The sequence below is a fragment of the Folsomia candida genome, unplaced genomic scaffold, assembly GCF_002217175.1.
Source record: "Folsomia candida strain VU population unplaced genomic scaffold, ASM221717v1 Fcan01_Sc004, whole genome shotgun sequence".
Taxonomy (NCBI): domain Eukaryota; kingdom Metazoa; phylum Arthropoda; class Collembola; order Entomobryomorpha; family Isotomidae; genus Folsomia; species Folsomia candida.
In genome coordinates, this window is record NW_019091196.1 from 3,410,495 (window position 1) to 3,434,098 (window position 23,604).

Below are 23,604 nucleotides of genomic sequence, written 5' to 3' on the forward strand. Positions count from 1 at the left end.
CTGATCAAAATTACAAATTCTAAACTAGTTTTTTTAAATTAATGATTAAGGACCGCCAAGAAAATGGCGGGAGATTCAGATGTGTCCTGGAAAGACAAAGCGGCTCGCGGTCGCGAAATTGAGGAGCGCGGTAATCTCGTCCAAGAGCGGGAGCGAGGAAACGGGAACAAGATCCGGGCCGCGAATAAAGCCTCGCTTATCAAAGCGATGGAAGATATGGAGAAAGCGGGAGCAAGCATGATGGCCGATAGTGGCATGGAGGATGGCAATAATGGCGATAGTAAAAATAGAGGTGACGATGATGAAGACCCGCCCCGCCATAAATCCCGGAAAGGAAAGGACGAATAAAATATGGACAAATAAATTTAATTAATCTAAAATTATTTCATTTCAGCCAATAATAATAGTCTGAAAAAAATATTAAAGGCTTCCTGGCAAGTTATTTTATATTATTTTCCATAAAAACCTCGTAGAAAATTTCCAAAGGAATTGAGTCCATTAATTTACATATATGAGCTGAACGGTTGTAATTATAATTTTATAAATAAAGAACGTCCGGGAATGAATGGGAATGGTCTGAAAATGTGGTCATAAAATCACAATGAGTTATCGGAATTTTAAACTTTTTGCATATGTATAATACCAAATACGTACCTACATAATTTAATTAATAGCTAAGGCCGCCACACCCCCGTTGGCGACTAGTTCGATTTTCTTGCGAAGATTTTTCATTAAATTTTTTCCCGAAGTTTTTGCCACTTCCGAGGTGATTTTCTTCCATCGTCCTTTGAATTTTCGAAAGGTGTCAGGCACATCTTGAAGCCGGGAGTATACTGACTTAGAACGTGCCCAGAATTTTTCGATTGGGCGGAGTTGGGGTACATTAGGTGGGTTGATATCTTTTGGTACGAAATCAATATTTTTCTTTCTGAGGTACTCGGTCACTTTCTTTGCATAGCGACAAGTGGCGAGGTCAGGCCAAAACAAAACTTTATCATTTTTGTGAAACCTATTAATAAATGCTTCCAATCCAGCCTTGACGCAATTTTTCAGATAAATATCTTGATTGATATTCCCTTCGAGAACTACCGGGTCTGATACATGTCCGTGACTGGAGATGCATTGCCAAATGCAATATTTCTTTGGAAATTTGTCTTTTTTTCGTACTTTTTCTTCATAAGCCACTTCAGAGGGATCCGAGCTATGAAAAAAATGACGCCCTGGAAGATTTGAAGGGTCAACCGGAACATACGTTTCGTCATCCAGGATCACTACTTTTCCACGCATTTTCTTCAACAATTTTTGACAGCAATCCTTGATCCGACTTTCTTGTACGGGCTTGTAATTTGGTGCAGGTTTTTTGGTCCTTGCTTTGATTCCTAATTTATGGACCTTAATTTCCCCCAGGTAGCTTTTGGAAATTTTGACTTTCCTGGCAGCTACAGCTACTGACGTTGATGGCTTGGTTTTGAAAATTTTTTCAATTCTATTTTTCACTCGAGTGGTCGCTAGCTTCGCCGGACGACCAGCTGGCTTCTTGAATTGCACATTTTCGGAATCCTTGAACTTTTTTATGTAGGAATACACATTTGAACTTGGAATTCCTTCCTGCTTAAAAAAGTTCCAGGTCACCTTGGAGTCTCGGTTGGCTGTCGTGTTGTAGAACTCCATCACTCGTTTTGCTAACAGCTCCCTTTCAAACAAGCTTCTTCTACCCTTATCCATTTTTGAAATTTAAGAGTGATATACCAAATTGACCCTAATGAAGTGGGCTTTCAGAAATTTAAATTATTATAGTTCGCGGGTTTATTGATTTGTCAATATACTCGCTAGAGCGCGCATTCCCATTCATTCCCGGACGTTCTTTATTTAATTCAAATGTATTGTTATCTTTTAAAATATAATTTTAAAAAAATATGCATAATTTTTAATTCAATTAAAATTGTATACCAATTAAATTTATTATACATGAATTATTTCTCCCCCTAAATTTTGTAATTATCTCTTCCCGCTAAAAGTCGCCGCTTAGTTATGTTTTAACTACATCTCTGAGGTAAAGATAGACAGAAATTAGGTAGGTACTCTTCATTTCCGTGGTGTCACTTAATGATAAAATTTGCGATAAAATTCGCGATAAAATTTGGAATTACATAAAAATCATGTAATTCTTGTCCTCGTTACCTAATCCACTCCCAAAAAATTCTCGCCTTTTACATGAGAGCCTTGCCAGCTTTTATTTTTTTACGAGTCCATTGTATTTTCCACGCTCCGAAAACAATACTCCAATAATTATGCCAGTGTCGTAACGTATGTAAGTACCACAAAATTCACCCACTCTTCGATAACTCAAAACCGGATGTGTGGCGTCACTCGTTCAATAATCATGACTCAATTTTTCATTCAACTTTCCACGTCACAGAAAAAAAAATTGTATTTCCTAAAAAATTTCTTGCCAGACGTGAAATATTTTTTGAAATTACAAAATTCTGTCTGACTTCCTTGTTTTTTATACCTGCATTTAATATTTATAGTTTAATTACCTACGAAATATTTCATTGAGAGAATTTCATGATTGCATAACACATCGAAATATGAATTAATTTAATCGTGGCACACGTCAAGTCAAGGAATGCCATTGATCAGTCGAAGGACGGTTCAAGTTCCGCTGGTGGATTGTTACGTAATTTTTGAGTCGATTGTTTAGCCAGGAATGTTCCCCCGACCGACCGACGTGACGATGGTTGGCAAAGAGTTGTGTAACCTTGTAAGTATGCTTCGTGACGAAAAATAAAGGTTGTCCCGAGAACAATGGGACAATAAAGGAAATAATGAAAATTGAGCTTGACAAATTCATGTTTCATCATTGATTTGTCAGCCACTCACTCACTTTCCAGCAGTCAGTCCATCTGGAAAATTTGGTGGTCATGAAGTTAACAAGATTTAAGCTTATCACGCTCCTCGTCGTAGGCGTCGTGGTGCAGATTGGGTGCAGCGATGCGAGATGGGTGCATATACAGGTATGAATTAATTAATTATTGAAGTTAATTGAGGCGAAATTAATTAATTAACTAATTATTTTGGGGGGGTTTAGAAACGTTCCTTAACGAAAGAAAATCGCGGGGGTGGTGGCGGGGGAGGTGGAGATGATGGCGGGAGTGGGGATGGCGATGGGGATGGTGGTGGTGGGGGCAGTGGAGGCGGTGGGGGTGGGGGACGAGGCAGCGGGGGTGGGGGTGGACATGGGGGTAATTTACTTAGTTGAATTTTGGCGGGGGATAGTTTATTTATTTATCTGTAATTTTGAATTTTGGCGGGGGAATTAAATGCAAACTGAATTTGGCTTTGATTAAAGGTGGTGGCGGAAGGGGTGGGGGTGGTGGTGGGGATGGCGATGATGGGGATGGGGGAGGAAGTGGGAGTGGTGGCGGTGGGGGGAGAGGAGGCGGGAAAGGAGGCGGTAAGTTTGAATTTTGCCAGTTTGAAATTCCCGCTTTAACTCAATTTTAATAACGCAGGTGGTGGCGGTGGTGGCGGCGGCGGCGGGAAAGCGATCGACGCCAAATATACAAAACAATTCACAGATCTCTCAAATAAACAGAGGTAAAATTAAAAATTGGTACGAAACAGGAATTTATCTAATCTCACTTTCCCCCTAAATTAAATTAGCGAGGCGGTAAACGTACAAGTTGCGAACCAGTGGAAGCAAAAGGCCGCGGAAGGGAAGGGCATTGAAGTGGCGGGAGAAAACACGCGTCGCAAGGGTATCGCGTATAACAAACAGGTCGAACAGATTCAGGACAAGGCTATCATGAAAGCGTTAGGAGAAGGTAATAATTTGCAAATTTAGCCAGACCGGAAGTTGATAATTTTATTTTATGCAAATATATTTCTAGTTGGACAAGCCACCAATGAGATGGGAAGCATGATGGGTGGAAGCGGAGATGGTGAAGGAGGTATAATTAATTTAAAATTTAATTAAAATTAATTAATTTAAAATTTGCATATTAACAATCTTGAGGCACATTGAGACTTAAAATTTAAATACTTAGCAATTAATTAATCAATATAGGGATTAAAAAGACGACGCGGGATTAATTATTATTTTTTAATTATTTAGCAATTATTTTTTAATTTTAGGCGGTGGCGGTAGCGGAGGTGGTGGCGGTGGTGGTGGTGGAGGTATATAATTAGCAATTAATTAAAAATTTGCATATGAATAAGTTTTGGGCAAAATTTTAAGATTTATGATTTAAATTCAATCTCTAATTACCAATTAATCAATTCATTAACATTTAAAATTATGTTATCGAATTAGGCGGTGGCGGCGGCGGCGGCGGGGACGGTAGTGGCGGTGGCGGTGGCGGGAAGAAGAAAAAAGGCAACGGAAACGGAGGTATCAATAACGTTTTGTCTCAATGAGACTATAATTTGCTCATGTCGTGAATAGTTTTTGGAATCATAGGTGGCGGTGGGGGTAGCGGAGGTGGTGGTGGTGGTGGAGGTACAAATTAAACAAATTAATTACAATTAATTAGGGAATTAGGGATTAAAGTTAATTAAAATTAATTTACAAATTTACACGTTATCTAATAAATGAGATTTTAAATTTAAATTTAATTCCTAATCACTTAGGAAATTAGGGAGTGAAGTTAATTAAAATTAATTAAAAAATTTGCGTTATCTAACAATCTTCAGACAAAATGAGATTTTTAATTTAAATTTAATCCTTAATTACTTAGGCGGCGGGGGCGGGAGCGAGAACGGTGGTGGAGGTCAGTTAAAATTTAAAAATGCACCGCGAAATTCGGACAAAGTAATTGATTTACTTACTTCATTAGATGGCGATGATGGTGATAATGGCGGGAGCGGTGGCGGTGGCGGCAGTGGGGGCGGTAAGATTTAAAACGAACGCACGAATGAACAATTTCCGGAATTTTTTTCTATTTATTTTGCCCGAATATTCGTAGGTGGCGGATGGGGCGGTAAATTTAAAAAGATGCCTTGAGACAAAAATGTTCACATTAGTAAAATATTTTTTTTCTGTTTTTAGGTGGCGGGGGAAGTGGTGGCGGTGGTGGAGGTGGAGGTTAGTATGTAAATAATTTAACGCATAACTCATCGTCAAAATCATTGGATTTTTAATCATTTCTCGCCTCTGGGAATTTATTTTAAAATTCTGACCTACAAATTTGTATTCAGTGAGTTGATTAAGAAAAAGGCGGTGAGTTTTTTGTGGCAAATTCGACGAGTTCCAATTTTTCTGAAGGCTTCTCAAACTTGAGATCTCTTTCTTCAGAAAGGGTCAAAATCTGGAGTGTATATTTTAAAAAAATTGGCAATGGCCTATTCTACAAATTTGTCGGCCAGAATTTTAAAATAAATTCCCAGAGCGGAGAAATGATAAAAAACGTGCTGATATTGACGACTTTGATCACGAGTTAAAATCGAGATTCGAGAGAAAGTAATCCACAAATATTTTCACAGATGGCGGAGACGATGGCGGCGATGGAAGCGGTGGCGGAAACGGCAAGAAGAAAGGTCGCAAAGTTAACAAAGGCAATGGGAACGGAGGTGGTGGCGGATGGGGCAATGGGGGCGGCGGCGGCGGAGGCAGTGGGAGTGGCGGTGGTGGCGGGTGGGGTGATGGCGATGGGAACGGTGGCGGGAGCGGGAGCGGGGGTGGCGGCGGCGGCGGTCGAGGAGGTGGGGGTGGTTCTGGCAGAAATAATAATAATGGGGGTAGCCGTAAGGGTAGTGGTGGTGGTGGGGGTGGTGGTTGGGGTGATGATGAAGGAGGTATCCTTAAGAAAAGTCACAAGTCTCATCTTGCCTCACTTAACATTTAACTTTCACTAATCGATCGGTATTTAATTAATCTCTAATTAATTAAATAATTAACGAACTAACCAATATCGATCAGGGATTTAACAATATTGAGGCAAAATGAGATTTTGTTCTTAAATTAACATTATTGAGGCAAAATGAGATTTTGCTCTTAAATTAACACTATTCGGGCAAATTGAGATTTTTGTTCATACATCAGTACAATTTTGTTGTCGACTTCATCACTTGCGTGCTCACTTCCATTATTTGTGGTCCAAATTAATTAGTAAACAATGACGATAATTAACTAATTAATTATGCATTTTTTCTTACTTTTTTCCAGACGGAGGCGGAAAGGGGCGTGGTTTCACTAAACCAAAACCAAAGCCGGAAGATTTGCATGCGGGACGATCCCTCACGTCAGATTCGGAGCCGGGTGACCCCAAAAAAGTGTAATTCGAATGGAATCATAGATTTAATAATTGAAATTCGGTCAAAAAGCAAAAATTTTATGGTTAGTCTTCTTATTTACATTTTTTGTAAACTTTATTTTTCACAAAAATTAATAAATGTGTAAAAATAAGGATTTTTGTAAGGGCGAGAGAATGGTAAATTAATAAATGTAAAAATTTTGAAATTTTTGATTTTCTTTCGAAGAAATTATTCTCATAAGATATTTAGTTTTAGGGGTTATTTGGAGGAGTTAAAGATGCGAAATTTTTTCTGAAAATTCATAAAAGATAAGTTAAACAATGCACCTATAAAAACTAATTTTTGACGCCATTCACTTCAATATTTCTAACGGCGTAAAACTTGTAAATTTCATAAAATCGATTTTTATCATGTAAACGAAAAATTTTATAAATAAGTTTGGACGCTAAATCTCGGGGTAAATTATTGCAAAAAATTTACAGGGTTACGAATATTTTGGTGAACTGCATCCATTCAAAAATAAAATTCAGAAACATGGAATATTTTATGACCCGATTCACTTCAATTAATTTTTGTAACACCGTAAACTTTGTCAATTTAATAAATTCCGAGTTGTACCAAATGAATATGTAATACAAAATCTTGGTGTAAATTTTTGCAAAAAATTTTACAAAGTTACGAATATTTTAGTAAACTGTGTTCATTATTTACTATTTTTACTACTTAACTAATTTCATAAAACGCACTAAATATTTGCAAATATGTAAAAGTCTTGATACAAAATTGTAAGAGCTAAAATTTGATTGTAAGTTTTTACAAAAAAAACTTACAGGGTTACGAATATTTTAGTGAATTGCGCCCACATAACTTACCCGCACTGCAAAAATGCCCATTAAACGCCAACCTAGCCGCTAAATGGTCCAGGGTGGAGGCATCTGGGGCGAAAAGGGTCCACTCCCTCAACATTTTGGTGGCATTGGGCAGAAAGCTATTTTCCTTTGTAAAGTTCGCAATTTCGTCATATGGAAGCGTTAACAGGAGGAAGAGACGCTCCGGGTACATGCAAAAGGAAGGATTGTCTGCTAGAACGGTGGCAATTTTCGCCTCTTTTCCAGCAACTATTTGCATAAAATAGTAATTCAGCTAAATATGGAAATTTGATAAGAGCTTATCAAAATGGTTCTTATTGTAAAAAACTTACTTGTGAAATGTCCCGGAAAGTCGAAAGCGAAACCGGAATCGATAAATGAGTCGAACATTTGTCGGATTCGTTCTGAAAACAAGTAAGAAAAAAATGGTGAAAGTATAATTTACATAAAATTATGTAATTATGAAATTGTGTAATTTTTGCGTAATTTTGTGAAATTAATACGTCAGTAAAATAGTTATCAGTATTTGTAATTTATTAATAACCACACAGATTTGCTTGCAGAATTGAGGAAAAATTGCGAAGAAAACAATCAGATTACTGTTTGGTTATAATTTTTATAATAATTTTTTATGGAAAAATTATGAAAATTTTATGAATTTCAGAAGAATATGTAGTTTAATTATTTTTCTCTGCCTAAATTATGTAACCACTACCCTACGGAGATTAACGATCTTTATAAATATTTTTTACGTAGGAAACTAAGAAATAATTTTTTTGACGTGAATCCAACTCAAAAAAATATAACTAGCATTTTATGCACATTTTACTTTCATCAATTTTTGCCCCCAAATTGAATCAACTATTTAATCAACTAATGATAAAATTTGAAATTTGAAAAATTAAAAATGTGCCAATTTGGTCTAAATCGATAAAAGGATCGATTCAATTTGGGGCTACAAATTGATGAAAGTAAAATTTGCATAAAGTGATAGTTAGGTATACATATTTTTTTAAGTTGGATTCACGTAGAAAAACAATATTTCCCGATTTTCATATGCATGAAAACTTATTAAAAATCTTGTAAAACCTTGCATTTCGAAAATTTTTCCGAATCAAAAATTATTCCAATGTTTCAAATCTTTACGTAATTGAATTCTCCAAAAATTTGGAAGTACCTGCAGCTTCATGATTTCCTTCGTTGTCAAAGAGAGCCGTTAACATGACCACATTCGCTTTAGCGCCCATGGTCTCCACCCACTTGCGCAAGAGAAGGGTCGCCTCAAGGACAAAATTGTCAGATTTCTGCTTCGGGTCGGAGATCTTTAATATTTTCGACAAATTTGATAAAGAGCTGTTCCCACATTTCGAATATTCCGGGTAATCTTCTAATATTTCCGCTATTCCCATTTCCCCATCGCGTACTGGGAGATTAGAAGATTTTGAAGTTAAGTTTTTTATAATGGGGCAATTAAAAAAAGGCTTTCAAAATTTTTCTTAATTTTCGAACAATTATTATTTTTTCGAAAAATTTAACAACGATTAAATTAATCCTCGACACGAATCTGAGTCAGATTCGGATTCCCGGACACCCGAATTCGGGTTCGAGCATGAACTCAGTCCTTTTTTTTAGGATTCCCCATTTCTTGAATCTGAATCCGGTATTTTGGGATTCGACTCCGATCGAGTCCAAATTCATGCACTAATTTAAATCTCGAACATTGAAAACCCCTTAAAATTTATATTTCCCGAGAAAATTCGCCTCCATCTCCCTCTTACCAAGCAAACTTCTCGTTTCCTGATTTGTATACTGCTCTGAAGCCGAAGATCGTCGGCGAATACGACGCTAAATTGAAATTTATTTTGCATTTGATGAATAATTGAAATTCTAACGCCATGCATTTTAATTTTTAATGCAAATTAGGAACTTGTCCGCACCCGACCATTCCCGCCGAAAAGTGCGGTATCCTCGATAAGCTGGGCGAGCCGGTCGTTGTCCGTGTCCCTCAAGGAGAAGAGGAGGAGGTCAAAAGCGTCGGGCAATTTGGGAATGACCATCTCATACAAGAGATGGGCGGCCGTCTCATCATCGCCACAACACTTCTAAGACGAGACAATTTCATAATTTTAAGTGTTTGACTTCATTTTTGTGACATTTATGAAGGAAGTTTTTGACTGAAACAGTTCTGGGTTCTGAGAAAATCCGAATTTTTACAATTTTTTACGTCATTTTTCACATTTATAAAGTTTTTGCTACTTCATTTTCATTTCAATTTTGAGATAAAATCTACAAAAGAAGTACCCAGATTCAATCTGATTATGATGAATAATATATTTTGATTTCTTAAAAAAATATTAAGAACCTTTTAGCCTGCAAATGATTTGTAACTTGACATTTGTTAACTTTAATTTTACAGAAAAATATCGTTCTTAATCACGAATTGATATGAAATTCGTAGTAAATCTTTCCATGTACATATAAATAAATCACCTTCACGCAAATCTTTGTAACTTCTAATCGTTATGTAAATTAAGTTTAAAGTCGCCTAGATTAAAATAAAATTTTATTTTAAAGTAAGCTCGATTAATCGAGCTTATTTTAAATGTGCATGGATAAATATTTTTAATTCTGTAAGTAAAGGAATTTTGCAGAGTTACGCAATATTAAATATGCAACTAATTATTTTACCAATTCCTTCACTTTGTCCCCGTCGAGTACATCATATTCGTAAAGTTTGTCCAACAATTTTCCTAAATTTCTCGTGAGCTTGGTCAATTTTAAGAGATGTTTGCGAATACTGCTTTCCTGCACTTCTTTCAATCCGTCCTCCTCCATTTTCAGGGGTCAGAAAGTTATTATTTCACGTAAGTACATATAACAACATATGGACACATATTAAAAGTTGTATTAAAACTTAATTTAAGTCATGCCAAATTCTTGCAGTAAACTGGGCCTTTTTGGTTATTATGGTTTATCATTTTGGGATTTAAGATTAAAAAGTGAGCCACTTAAATCGGAATGGATTAGAGATTAGACACAGATTTGTAAATATTTTGTGGAATACTGTTCATTTTTATTAATCTGTTATACAAAAAATGATTAACCTTGCTTGAATTTACAGGTGGTTCAAGTTTAGGATTATAGTATATCTGTAATCATTGCTGGACCAAGTAAGTATCTGATTATGATTATCTATGTATCACAATAATGTTGGATAAGTTTGTGTATGTGTATAATTCAGTTAGATGAATGTCAGTTATTAAGCAGAATAAGTAACACATGCAAATTTGCAAATATTTGTCCCATGCAGTTTATCGAGACATTAATACGGATTCATTTTCATGCAAATTTAGTGCAAATTTTTGTCCGTGCAATGCACATATGGTGTGAATCTTGTAAACATTCTTCGAAAACGGGATGCGAAATATTTTTGCAATTTTTATATTTTTTTTATTAACGAGCACTTCATTTAATTAATCACTCTGACAAAAAAATTATTTCAGACAAAATAATAATCAGTCAATTCGGGTTAATTATTCGGATAATTTACTAATTAAGGATATATTAATAAATATTTAATTTCGAAATCAGGCTGCAGTTTGCTGTTGAGGAGCAAAATTCTGGTTTTCATCCTTCTTAACAAATTCGCCAATCTCCAAACTAAATAATAAATTTAATTCAATTTAGTTTTAAATTTTAAATTTACCGCAGTTATAATTTTAAAACTATCTGCTTACCGCGATTCTTCCGTATCCAACAAGATTTTATAAGCGGCCAATTCATTATCAAGCGCAACCTTAACATCCAACAAGTGCTGACATCTGTCCAATAATTCGTTCTGCTCGCGAATCTTGACTTTCAATAATTCATCTCTGTTCGCAATTTCCGCCTCAAGTTTGGCACGTTCTGCTTTACGTTCGGATTCCAAATCGTCGAGTTGAACGAGAAGGGCGTGGCGTTCAGTTTCGAGACGGCGGACCGATTCGGTTAAAGTTTTTACCTAGAATTATTCATAAAGAGAGGGTCAATGTTTATGGTGACAAAGTAACCACTTGCCAGAAATACTGAAAAATTGGCAAATCTTCTAGATTTTTTTGTCATAAATACGTATATAATTTGTAAATTAGTTACAAAATATATGAGAAATGATTGAAATGTTATTTCAACGATGGGGAGGCGAATTTTTTTTGCTAAAAGAAATTTGTGCACAAAAAATTAAGAGTATTATGTTCAGCAGTTGAAATGTTTTGAAAATTTGTATTTTTATGTTCTTTGGGTAAATATTTTGGTGTTTTTTTTTGCCTAAATATTAAATACATATTTTAACGATTTTTCATAAATATAAATAAATACAAAAAAAATGTTAAGATTTGAGTGATTAATACGCCGAAAAAAATTTGATGAATGAAAATATTACATGTTAAGATTTGAGTGATTAATACGCCGAAAAAAATTTGATGAATGAAAATATTACAGAAAAATTAAATAAAACAGGTAAAGAAAACACCCTCTCTGCTTCAGATTCGATGATTGGAAATTTGAACGCGAAAATATTGAGGCAATTCACGTCAGCCTTCGTAACCACGTAAACTTACGAACTTTTCGAATGGAATTTTCACCTACGAAGAATTACGAAGATGAAACGCATGTTTTTGGTTCGTAAGCTGATCTTTGTAAGTTTACGGAGTTACAGAGTTACGAAGGTTGACGTGAATTATTTACATAGTTTCCAAAGTAATTCGACTTGCAAGTTTACAACTAGGTAAAATTTTTGTTGGAAATTCCAAGTTGAAATTTGCTTCATATTAAACCTGCACGATTTCTTGACCGTACAATAATATAAATTTCTCAATATTTCTACTCGTTTTTTAGGAATTTTTCCATGTGGGAAGTACTACGTGAGATTATGAAGTTACATTTCGGACAAATTGAGGCAATTCACGCAATCTTTGGTAACTTTATAAAATCCGTGCTTTTTGTACAATAATTTTACAAACTTTTACAAAATAAAAAGAGACGCCCTTGATCTGAGCAAGTTTACAAAAATTTGGGAGCTAATTTTCCTCAGAAATATTTGTAAAATTTCGTAAAAGTTGGAAAGTTTAGGGAATTTACGAGGTTACCAAAGCCTGCGTGAATTGTCTAAGTATTTGACAAAGTTCGACGTCTTTACGCATTTTTGTGCATCATGCTACAATATAAATTGTATTTTAAGTAAGCAGTGTTCGAGATCTATGTTCATGTTTTGACTTAAATTTTCCAAAAGTCTCTTCATTTTGCTGAAGTTTGCAAAATATTTTGCTGAAGTTTGCAAAATATTTTGCTGAAGTTTGCAAAATATTTTGCTGAAGTTTGCAAAATATTTTGCAAAATATTCCCGATTGCATTTCCACAACTTTTGTACCACCCATGTAATCTCACCTCTTTCAAAGTTTTCTCTAATTCGGCTCCCTTTTCGGCCAAATTATTCTTCAATTGTTCCTTATTTGTGATGTGGTCTCGTTCCTTCTCCTCATACAGACGGGCCTGCTCTTCCTTGTTCTCCACCAGTTTTCGGGTATACTCGTCCCTCAGATTTTTCATATTTTTCTCCAACATACTTTCAAATTCCTGAAAAAATTTGAATTTAAAGATTTTTTAAAATAAATACTTTCAAATTTTTGGTTTCTATTAACCTTTTGCTGTTTCTCATTTTGTTCGTGCAGCAATTGATTTGCTGTAGCCTTCATTTGAATCATTTCCGTCTCGATGAGCGTCGTCTTCATAGTTTTTTCTTGAATTTCACCCTTAAGTTGAGCCTCCAAGTCGAGTTTGGCTAAAATTTCTTTTTCAAGCTCGGTTTTAGTGTCCTGGAAAATTTTGCAAGTTAACAATACCATTAATTACATCAAAAAAACCATTAATTTTAAAGGGTATGCTTATTCGGCAATTTTCTTGAATTATTATTTTTTTAAATTTGCATAATATATTTTTCTGGTTATTTTTTTTCATTAAAATCATTGTTCGCCAAATTATTTGCACACTGAAAAAAATTTACATAAGCGTAAATTTTCATGAGTCTATTCTGCTTATATTTTTTATTATTGTTCGTTAAAAAATTATTGTTCCCCAGAATTATTTGCACACTGCAAAAAAACTAAGCTTTGCATACGCGAAGATTTTCATGGGTTAATTCTACACAATATAGTTTTTTTTAGTATTGTTCATTAAACAAATTATGTTTGTCAAATTATTCGCACATTGCAAAAAAATATATTTTGCGTAAGCGTAGATTATCATGAGTCTCATTTTTAACTGTTTTTTGTATCCCGATAACTTATGTAATTAATTGCCTTGTTAAATAATAATTACCTGAAGAACTTGTCCCAATTTGATGGCCTCCTCCTTCCATTCCTGTGTAAACAAATTCATTTTATTGTTGCAACATTCCCATTGAAGATAAGCCACCGGCCGGTGTGTTGGAATGGCCATGATAAGCACTCGTTGCACTTATCTTTATTGTATTATTATGTGCATAATAACAACCATGATAACAAGGACGCCACGACTTACGTTAAGTTCTCGTTCTGTTTTATTTTTAACTTCGGTCGTTTTCTTAAGCTTGTTCGTAACATCGTTTAATTGCGCTTCTAAGTCGGCAATTTGTTTCTTAAGTCGCCCCACTTCGTCCAGGGAGCGTTGTAAGCTAGATTAAATTTCGGAAAATTATTTCGAAAAATTCGGAAATGCGTGCAAAATTTGCAAAGCAAATTGTGTTTTGAAATTCTCCTCAAACTTTTCAAAATTTCTGCAGAGACTCACTCATAAATTGAGTAAACTTAGGATAATTATTTCGAAAAATTTGGAAATGCATGTATGTAAAATTTTCAAAGTAAATTCTCCTCAAACGTTTCAAAATTTCTGCAGAGACTCGTGAATTAAGTAAATTTCGGATAATTATTTCGAAAAATTCAGAAAATTGGAGGTAAATTGTGGTTTGAAATTTTGGTGTAACTTTCTAAAATTGATGGGATGCCAGGATTTTGGAAAACTTACCTATTTCTAGCATCATCTCCTTCCTTCTTAACCGCGCCAAGTTTAAATGTGAGGACGGTGATTTCCTTTTTGGCGTTGGCCAGGTCATTGAGCGCTTTTTCTAGGTCGCCGTTCGCTCTGGTGGTGACCTCGGTTACTTTTGCGCTGCATTGCTCCTTTTCTACCTCCAACTAAAAAAGAGTTAAATATGATGTTTTAAAGCTTATGGGATTTTTAGTTGGGAATTTTTGCATGCAAAGTAAAAATTTGTTCGTGAAAAATAAACTATTCACCATTACAGTTCGTTAAAAAATAGAGACAATAAGATCTGGAAGGTTACCTGGCCGAATTGGTTTACATGGCACAATAAATAAATTTTAAAAAACAAACTTAGGTGAAGGACGCGCTTAAAATATTAAAACAAGAAGCATTAAAAAATGTCATAAATCGTTTAATATTTATGAACTTTTACTTCACCGTGGGCCCAACTATTAAATTTTCAGAGCAATGATAATCAACAATAAATGTAGCTAAACCAATGACTTGATTAAATATTAAGTGCAGCATTACAGGGGGAATTATTAAAATACGCCAGAACATGAACAAATTTCTCTATAAGAGGTGTCGCAATTTATTGAAAGATAACCATTCAAATCTTGCAAGTGTGTATACAAATACATATTACGTATTTCGTATAATTGTTCCAAATGCTTGAAAGTATAGCTTTTTTCCTGTGTTAGTTGGGCCCCCGGTGAAGTGAAAGTTAATAAATATTAAACGATTTATGACATTGTTTAATGCTTCTTGTTTTAATATTTTAAGCGCGTCCTTCACCTAAGTTTGTTTTTTAAAATTTATTTATTTAATTATTTTTAGTGATTTGTGAATTTATATGCATAAAATCAGATGCAATTATAAAATCTTAAACGTTGTTAATTCTCCTGTGGGTGGATGCGCGGTTAACAAATTTATTCCCCCAGTTTCTGAATTTTAAGGATTGTTCTGTTGCAACATACGTTGACATTTAGCGATCTAATAATAACGTAATTCGATTGTCTAGCAACATTGGTTATGTTGAGTATTGAATATTGATGCTAAATAAATTATTAGAGCACGTTAGCAACCAGTAACACGTAAATATACATACGTAAATAGGTTGCTTAATGGAAATATTTCAAAAAGCTATAATTCCGTGAGTTTTCATCCGATTAAGTCGAATAAAGGCTTAAAATTTATGTATTATCCTGGAGAATAATAAAAATGGCAAGCCCCCGGTCGGAAAGACTTCCTTGGTGCCAAGAAATGGATTTGAAATTTTAGGCATCGGACTTTCTACCTGAAGGAATTTGAATTTGGAAAAAATAAGAAAAATGTCACTGTAAAACCGAATTCTCTAACTATTTTGTTTCAACATGTTTTCCGTACAACGAACGGTTGGGGAGAAATCTCAGTGGGAGTTTCTCAAAGTTGCAGCTGAATGCATACCTAGGCTTCGCCGTAACCATGGTGATCTTTTAACATGATCACTTTATGGTTACTTTTCCTTCACCTAAGAAAAAAACAATTAGTTTAGAAAAATTTAAGGACATTTGTCTCCATTTTATTACCGAATTGTAGCGATAATCATTCCCAATTATTATCAACCTAATTTGCAAAACTTATGACAAATTTAGCCAAAAAGACTTGTCTACTCGATATGCAATTTTGCTCAATGATTGAAATTGCAGCATTTTGCAGAATTGTCCTCATAAATAAAGTTGATTTTGCATGATTTTTTTTACCGTACCTGAGTCATTAACTGATTATTGGCTGCCTGTAGTTGTCGATTTTTTTCGATGATACGTTCCAACCGTTTATTAAGCAGAACGAGCAAATTCCTTTCTGCCTCACGACTCCCAAGGAGGAGAAGTTCGGTCATGGAACCATCCTCTTTTTCTGGAATGTTGGGGTCACCCAATTCCACCTTAAGGATCACCTCTTTCTCGGGATGGTTCGATTCTTTAATCTCTGCCTTCAAGGTGACCTCTTTCTCCACTTCTGCAAAAAATTGAGACAATGAGGATTGCGAGTTAACAACGTTAGCAAAAAAAGTTCTCAAATTTGCAAATTGTGACTGGAAAATTCATTTGCGAACTTCATGATAACCTCTTTTTCCACGTCTGCAAAAATGATTGAGAGTTCGTATCGTTAATCACGTTTGAAAAAAGGTCGCAAAAATATTGTGACTTGAAAATGCATTTGTGAACTTGCGTATCTCTCCAATTTAGTTCACAATTTTTTTAAAATTATGCTGCGATGCGAATATGCAAACTCGTAATGAACACCCTCATATATTCACAAAATATTTGCATTTATAAAACTATTTCGGAGAAAATTGCTAGAGAATGCGTTAAAAAAATTACGTTTTTTAACATTTTCACATCGGAGAAACTTTCTCCATTTTTTTGCAAGGAAACTTTCTCCGAGAAAGTTTCCTTACTAAAAAAATAATTGGAGTACGCCAACCGATAAAACTTGAGAGTTCCGACGGATCTAAATTTTCCAAGGTTAAATAATTTTTATCGAATTTGCATTAAGACGTGATAGTCACACAATTACTCATTCATAATTTTCGAATCATAGATGATTTTGCCGGACTGAAATTGGTTAAAAGTCGTAAAATCACGAAAGCTCTCAGGCTTTCGTAAAAAAAACTTTTGATGAAAACTTTCTTACATGTGTGGTCTATTTAAATAATTGCTCTGAATTTACATATTTTATCGAACTCAACGCTTGAATATTTTGTATGAAAAAGTCATAATTTTTGTTTCCAAAAGTTGACTTCGATATAAATATGTAATAAATCTGAAATGGTGTAAAAAATCGTCAAAAAATATGCTGTCCTAAAAAGTTAACCCAAAGGATTTTGACATATTTAATTCACACACTTTACAGAGTTTTAAGCAAAAATTGCTTAAAACAATTGTTCTCATCCGGATTTTAACAAAATTTGCAAACTTTACAAATTTATAAATACCAAAAACTACTCATTAACTCACCATCATGCGTCGGACTTTGTGGTGGGGGTGGGATTTCTACCGCAATTGCGATATCTCCACCACCCCCACTTTTTTTAACTGATCCCTTCTTTCCCTTCTTGTGCCCCCCACTTTTGCTGCTCAAATCCTGTTCCGGCTCCATTTTTATATCTAATTCTTCCTGATTTTTAAAATTCGAAAAAGATTTCTGTCTTTGCAAAACCAGCAAAATTCCGATCGTCGTTGTCGTCGCGGCTAGTACAACTTTCGTCAGGAAGGATGTCGTCGAGACCTCGGTGAAAAATTGTGTGGGCTGAGCAACGTCCAGAAATCGACTGAATTGAAAACCTGGGAACATTCCAGGTCATCCGTGAAATGGTAAAAATATGAGTGTGACAATGTAATAATTAATTTCGTGTGTACCTTTCGGCTGAGGTAATAGACTTGGAATTTAGTACAAAATAACAGGCTTATCTTGATTTCAAGGGCGCGTATCATGTTTACACTAGTTTGCAGTATGTCGGATAAGGTGTAATTGATCATGCATATTATATTTTTAATAGGGTGATGATAACAATGAATTGTATTGTTATTGCTTAATGAGGGAGATGAGGTAATTTTGTGGTAGGAGTATTTTTAAGTTGGGTGGAAGTAGTGGTCTCAACGGTTCGGTTCGGTTCGGTTCTTGGAAGAACCGGTTTGGAACCGAGAACCAGAATTGAAGAACCGAAACAGAACCGAACTTTTTTTAACTGGAACCGAACCGGAACCGGCCAGAACCGTGATAGAACCGGCGGTTCGGATCAAACCGGTAGTGTTATCAATATGCAATAAACATGCAATAAACAACAAACAATTCTAATTGACGTTTTTTTGATGAAATATCACATACAAGTCAATAACTTATCTATATTTAAACAAGCAAATTCTAATGCATGTCAACGGCAAAACCAGTTATTGAAGTTAGAAAACAATTCCGAGTTTGAGGGTGCAACCGTGTCAAAATTCCATTCTGGAAACGTTGGGGGGTGTAACCACGTCAAAATTCCATTTTGGAAACGTTGGGGGTGTAACCACGTCAAAATTCCATTCTGGAAACGTTGGGGGGTGTAACCACGTCAAAATTCCATTTTGGAAACGTTGGGGGTGTAACCACGTCAAAATACCATTTGGGAAACTTTGGGGGGTGTAACCACGTCAAAATTCCATTTTGGAAACGTTGGGGGTGTAACCACGTCAAAATACCATTTTGGAAACTTTGGGGGTGTAACCAAGTCAAAATTTCATCTCGGGAACTTTGGGGGTGTAACCAAGTCAAAATTTCATCTCGGGAACTTTGGGGGTGTAACCAAGTCAAAATTTTATTTTTGGAACTTTGGGGGTGTAACCAAATCAAAATTTCATTTTGGAAACTTGGAGGGTGTGACCAAGTCAAAAATTCATTTTGGAAACGTGTCAGCAAGTTAAAATTACATTTTGGAAACGTTGGGGGTGAAAAGTTTCATTTGGAAACTAGGAGGTGTAGTTCGGGAAATTCGGAAAAGTTTCGCTAATTTATGTATGAGGTTCGGTTCACCCCGAACCGGCCGGTTCGGTTCGGTTCTCAAAGACTTGGAACCGGAACCGAACCGGTAATAAAAGTTTCGGTTCGGTTCGGTTCTCAGTATAAACCGGAACGGAACCGGAGCCATCGGTTCCGGTTCGGTTCTATGAGAACCGAGAACCGTTGCGACCACTAGGTGGAAGGGGAGATGATGCCATTTTGATGGAATGTTCATTCTGTTTTTTTCTTTTATCGGGGAGGAAGAATGCATTCATGAAAGTTTGATATGGTATCATGCGTATGTAAATATAAGTTGACGGAGGTTACGTAATTTTTTATTTTGGTTGCATTTTTTGATAAGTAATTTTGTAAATGGTGAGAATTTTCTAAATGAAAAAATTTCTAAGCCACAAGCACATAAATAGGCGTCGGAAACGTGTTTGATGGGAATTGGCAAAATTATGTGGAATTTACATATTTGAATATTCATGACAAGTTCGCATGATTCTTATAATAATAAGAACAAAGTTTTTAAAAATTGCTAAAAATTGATTCGCTGAACTTCAGTTTCAGGAAATTTCTAACTTTTCAAAAAATGTGTTGGGATGCGAAACTGCGAGCTCGTAACGAGTGGGTCAAAAAATGTGACCTGTGTACCAGGTTTGAGACCACGTAATTTTACCGAGTCCTAAATTTGTTAGACAGTTACTTGTTTGATAACCTTTTTAAATGGACAGATTGGTATTTCCAAATAAAAAGATAAGCCAACCTTCTAACATTAAAAAAATATCGTAAAAATGCACTTATTTATACAATTATCTGTAATGCACACATGAAGTGACGAGCTGTCAATATCATCGTCCTGTCCAGTCCAGCATGAATTACCTTCAACACTAATTCATTTTTATGAACTGGCTGGAATAAATTTAACGGAGACAAAAGGTACATAATTTTCTGCACCTAATTGGTGTAGAATAGAATAGAAAATCATGCAAGTAAAACTTTCTTAATATTAATTATTCACAACTTCGCATAGGCAGCCTGCTTTGAAACAGTTGTAATATGCCACATTTTCCGCGTTAGTTTGTATATACTATTTCTTTAACCAACAATTGTCCACGAATCGAAACTTGATATTACTCGGGTGGCATTAATCTGCGTACAATTTTGGGATTAATTGTAGGTATACTTCAAAATCTGGTAGAGTCACGTGCTGGTATTGATTTGGTAATAACTTCATACCTGAATGGTGGTGATTTGTTTCTTAGTGGTAAATTTGTCAGTACCGCAACATTACTAAATCGGAATGCCCGTTATTACCAGTGCCGGTAGAGTCATACATACATGTACTTCGGTCAGTAATGATGTACTACTAGTTTTCTAAGAGTGTACGGAATTCTGGAATTAATAACATGAAATTCTAGCATTATTTGCACAAAATTCTGGTAATTCTGCAACTAATTTTGCCAATCCAAAATTCTGCATGGAATTTACATGCAGTATAATAGTATGATGTCGAAGTATGTATGTACTGCACGTGCATCCGGGGGGCTTATCATCAAGCATAAATTTGATAAGTGGCCGACCGATGACAGACGTTATGTTTATCTGGGATGGGATTACAGTAAAAATTATCTCCTGTTATTTTACATACACAACGAATGAAAAATCGTTATTAGCAAAGCCGGCATACTTACTTTTACATACTTTTCGTTTGAAATCGTGTGTATTTTAAAATAATATTTATGTAAAATGATCGAATTTACTGTTGAGAAAGTTCTCGAAGGAGTGAAAGCATCGGCCTTATTTGTTGCCTGCTTGGTGCTAATATACCAATTTTTCGGTGCTTACGCCACCCTGAAAGTGAGTTCTGTCCTCATTTTCTATTATTTTATTCCTCAACCGAAGCTATTCGCGACGCTGGCGGCGTTCTGGATTCTGCTCCCGTTTCTGAGAAGGTCCATTCAAGCCCACAGTTTGTACCAGACGTATGAAGGATACGTTCCGTGTGAAGAAATCCGAGGAAAATTGAAACCTTGGGATCTAATCGAGTTTGAAAGACCTACCAAGAGAATTGAGTATGTGATTTTAAAAATATGGGATTTGTTCCTAAAACTAGTGCAAGAAATAAGGGCAAGAAAGTGGTTTCTTGAAGGTATTCTTACCTGCAAGAAATGCACGGCGGTAGAAACTATAAATGTCCCGCCGCTAGATTCCATACGGCGTGTGGCGGGATGGCGCAAATATTTTTTGTTTCTTGCTTTGCACAAGTTATCACTTGCAATTAATAACGACAAGAAAGTGCCGTTGTACAAATTATTTTTTTGAAATTATAAAACTTTGAGTGGTGCTTTATCAAATCAAAAATTCGAATATAAATAATTAAACAGGTGAAATATTTTTTGCCTTAGCTCATTCTCAATGAATCAAATCCTACCTTTATATTCTATTTAATACGCAATTTTCACACATTTTGATTAACACCGTCCAACTTTGACGACATACAAAGTTCACCTTAAAATCTCAAATTTGTTCAGAAGATTTTGAAATGTAAGTTTTTAGAAAATTTAGCTAACCTGATAAATTCAAAAGCTTGTAAAATTTACAGTAGTTATTAATGCGGTGCTTGCTTTGCAGTGCAAGAAATGTGGCAAACCCGCATTAAACGAAACAATGTTCGTAACGGGGAGATTACCGCTGAATTCTTTATATAGTGTGGCCCACAGGTGTATAGTTTGGCAACAAAATTTAAAAAATGAATAAAAGGAAGACGCAAATAATAATCAAAATTTCAAAATTTGATCCTTCAAAAAATTACTTTCAAATATTTTATTATTATTGATTTTTATTATCAAGAAATTTACAACAATTTTGCCTTACAGAACTTCCAACTGGTATTTTGCCTGGTATTTTGCCAACTTTTTTCGTCAATTTAACCATTTCGGTATATACAGGGGAACTGATACTGTATATCACTGGGTAAATACGCCGGGAAGTAAAGTTGCAAAAATTAATACGGACAGCTTAAAGGATGCGGCAGATGGTGCTAACTGCAGGTGAAATATTTCGCCAAGAATCCCATTAAATAATGAGCGTACTCACGCCAACGTCTTCTTTAGCATCGTAACTCATTTAGAAAATTTGCAAAGCTCGACAAATTTACATATGTGTGTACGTCGTGATGAGGGGATTCGCAAAATATGAATTCGCAAATCTCACAAAAGTTGTAAAAACATAGTTCTCGATGCATTTCTGATGGTACAGTAAAAGGATGAGTAAGGATGAGGATGTAAGGATGAGTTTGCGAAATAAAAATATCCTCATTTGCTGGGTAAGTTTGCCAAAAATCTCATAATTTTCCAGCAAAACTTTTGCGAAATCTGCTAAAAGTTATTTAGTTGCTACATATGTTCAATTTGCGAGGTATGCGAAGGTTAACGTGAGTATGCCCAATATAATACAAAAAATACTTATACAAAAATACAACTAAATAATTTCTTACTTATCACTCAGGATCAACAATTTGGAAAAATTTGCCAAATTTCACAACCTAACACGTAGAGAAGATTCCGAAATTTATGCCACTATTGTGTCCTACCTTCGATTATCGAAATCCGGCACTTTAAAGTATAACGAATTAACCGAAAATTGCGAACATTTCGCCACTTTTTGCATCTTCGGGAAACGCATCAGCATTCAAGCCGATGTGATTTATGAGTTTTACAGTGCCAACTTTTATACCGGATTTGTTGAAATTTTCATTATTTATATGGGAATTTATTACGCTTGTAAATTAGATTGGGTACAAAATAATGTATTAAGAAGTGAAATTCTGACTAATTTTTTGCTGAATCATGTAATTCCAACTTTAGAAAAAATTGCGAAATTTTCCGAAGAAAATGAATATCTTTTCATTTTCATATTAGTGGTGAGTATAACTCCGATAGTTCTCTGGGTTTGGTCTTTAGTGGAAGAATGAAGGCGTAAATTTATAAAATTTTGTATAATTCTTTATTACTAGCGCGGTTATGTTATATTTTTTTTTACAAATTTTAGTTTCCCCAGTAAAAAAGGGTATGTATTACCATTTAGGTCCAAATATTTGTAAACTTACATTAGGGCAATTCACGCAGTTCTTGGTAACTTTGTAAAATTCGTAAACTTACAGAATTTTACACATATTTCGAAGGAAAAGTAGCTTTCAAATTTTTGAAAACTTGCTCAGATCAAGGGCGTATTTTTATTTTGTAAAAGTTTGCAAAAATTGTTTTAGCTACAAAATTTATGGGATTTTACAAATTACGAATGACTGCGTGAACTGCGTCGTTGTATGTTTAACTTTAATTTGATATACACAAATTCAACACAAATTTGAACATCATCTAACTGACTTTATTGTATTCAAGCACTTATCAATCTTTCTAAACGGCGTCAGACAACTTCATTTACTCAATTATTTATTTATTACCAGCTTGGTTATATTATTTTACCAATTTGAGGTTGACGTAATTAAAAAAGTATTCCTATTTAATGTCAATGGAAGAATAAAGGAGTAAATTAATTTCAAATATGTGTTTATTTTTTTATTACCAGCTTGGTTTTATTCTTTTATCAATTTAAGTTTTACGCAGTTTAAAAAAAAGTATGTATTATCGTTTAGTTAAAAATGACGCCTTTCTTGCCTTCATACATTGAAGCAATTCATGCAGTCCTTGGTAACATCCGTAAATTCCGTAAATTCTGTAAACTTTTACAAAAATTTGGAAATGTTTCAAAGGAAAATTAGCTACCAAATTTTTATACGTTTACCCAGATTAAGAGAGTCCTTTTATTTTTTAAAAGTTTGCAAACTTATTTTACAAAATTTACGGATTTAACAAAGTTACAAATGACTGAGCGAATTGCA

General features: G+C 34.9%; 4 protein-coding genes across 5 annotated transcripts; 2 read left to right on the forward strand and 2 right to left on the reverse strand.

Annotated features, from left to right (window-relative positions):
- Positions 1-2,924: 2,924 nt before the first annotated feature.
- On the forward strand, positions 2,925-6,279 carry LOC110848376 (glycine-rich cell wall structural protein 1). Its single transcript, XM_035850975.1, has 14 exons — positions 2,925-3,017; positions 3,092-3,245; positions 3,353-3,457; positions 3,549-3,600; positions 3,667-3,827; positions 3,894-3,953; positions 4,138-4,173; positions 4,316-4,393; positions 4,448-4,501; positions 4,740-4,892; positions 4,968-4,982; positions 5,051-5,080; positions 5,485-5,694; positions 6,167-6,279. The coding sequence occupies exons 1-14, from the start codon at positions 2,925-2,927 to the stop codon at positions 6,277-6,279; spliced, it is 1,314 nt and encodes a 437-aa protein (XP_035706868.1).
- Positions 6,160-10,274, reverse strand: LOC110849276. Its single transcript, XM_022096675.2, has 7 exons — positions 9,813-10,274; positions 9,062-9,226; positions 8,903-8,969; positions 8,302-8,547; positions 7,457-7,528; positions 7,128-7,373; positions 6,160-6,546 (listed from the first exon to the last, which is right to left on the reverse strand). The coding sequence occupies exons 1-7, from the start codon at positions 9,957-9,959 to the stop codon at positions 6,527-6,529; spliced, it is 963 nt and encodes a 320-aa protein (XP_021952367.1). The 5' UTR covers positions 9,960-10,274; the 3' UTR covers positions 6,160-6,526.
- A 275-nt stretch (positions 10,275-10,549) lies between these two features.
- On the reverse strand, positions 10,550-17,539 carry LOC110848495 (lamin-B1). Its single transcript, XM_022095725.2, has 9 exons — positions 17,177-17,539; positions 15,925-16,175; positions 14,160-14,329; positions 13,677-13,809; positions 13,476-13,517; positions 12,800-12,973; positions 12,546-12,734; positions 10,862-11,124; positions 10,550-10,784 (listed from the first exon to the last, which is right to left on the reverse strand). Exons 1-9 carry the CDS (start codon positions 17,511-17,513, stop codon positions 10,712-10,714), a joined length of 1,632 nt encoding a protein of 543 aa, XP_021951417.2. The 5' UTR covers positions 17,514-17,539; the 3' UTR covers positions 10,550-10,711.
- Positions 17,540-20,367: 2,828 nt separating this feature from the next.
- Positions 20,368-23,268, forward strand: LOC110849398. Of its 2 annotated transcripts, XM_035851596.1 has the most exons (4): positions 20,368-20,776; positions 21,581-21,592; positions 21,653-21,754; positions 22,212-23,268. In XM_035851596.1, exons 1-4 carry the CDS (start codon positions 20,451-20,453, stop codon positions 22,675-22,677), a joined length of 906 nt encoding a protein of 301 aa, XP_035707489.1. In that variant the 5' UTR covers positions 20,368-20,450; the 3' UTR covers positions 22,678-23,268. The 2 variants fall into 2 exon arrangements, with proteins under 2 accessions (XP_035707489.1, XP_035707488.1); XM_035851595.1 differs by having other exon boundaries at positions 21,581-21,754.
- The last annotated feature ends 336 nt before the right edge of the window (positions 23,269-23,604 follow it).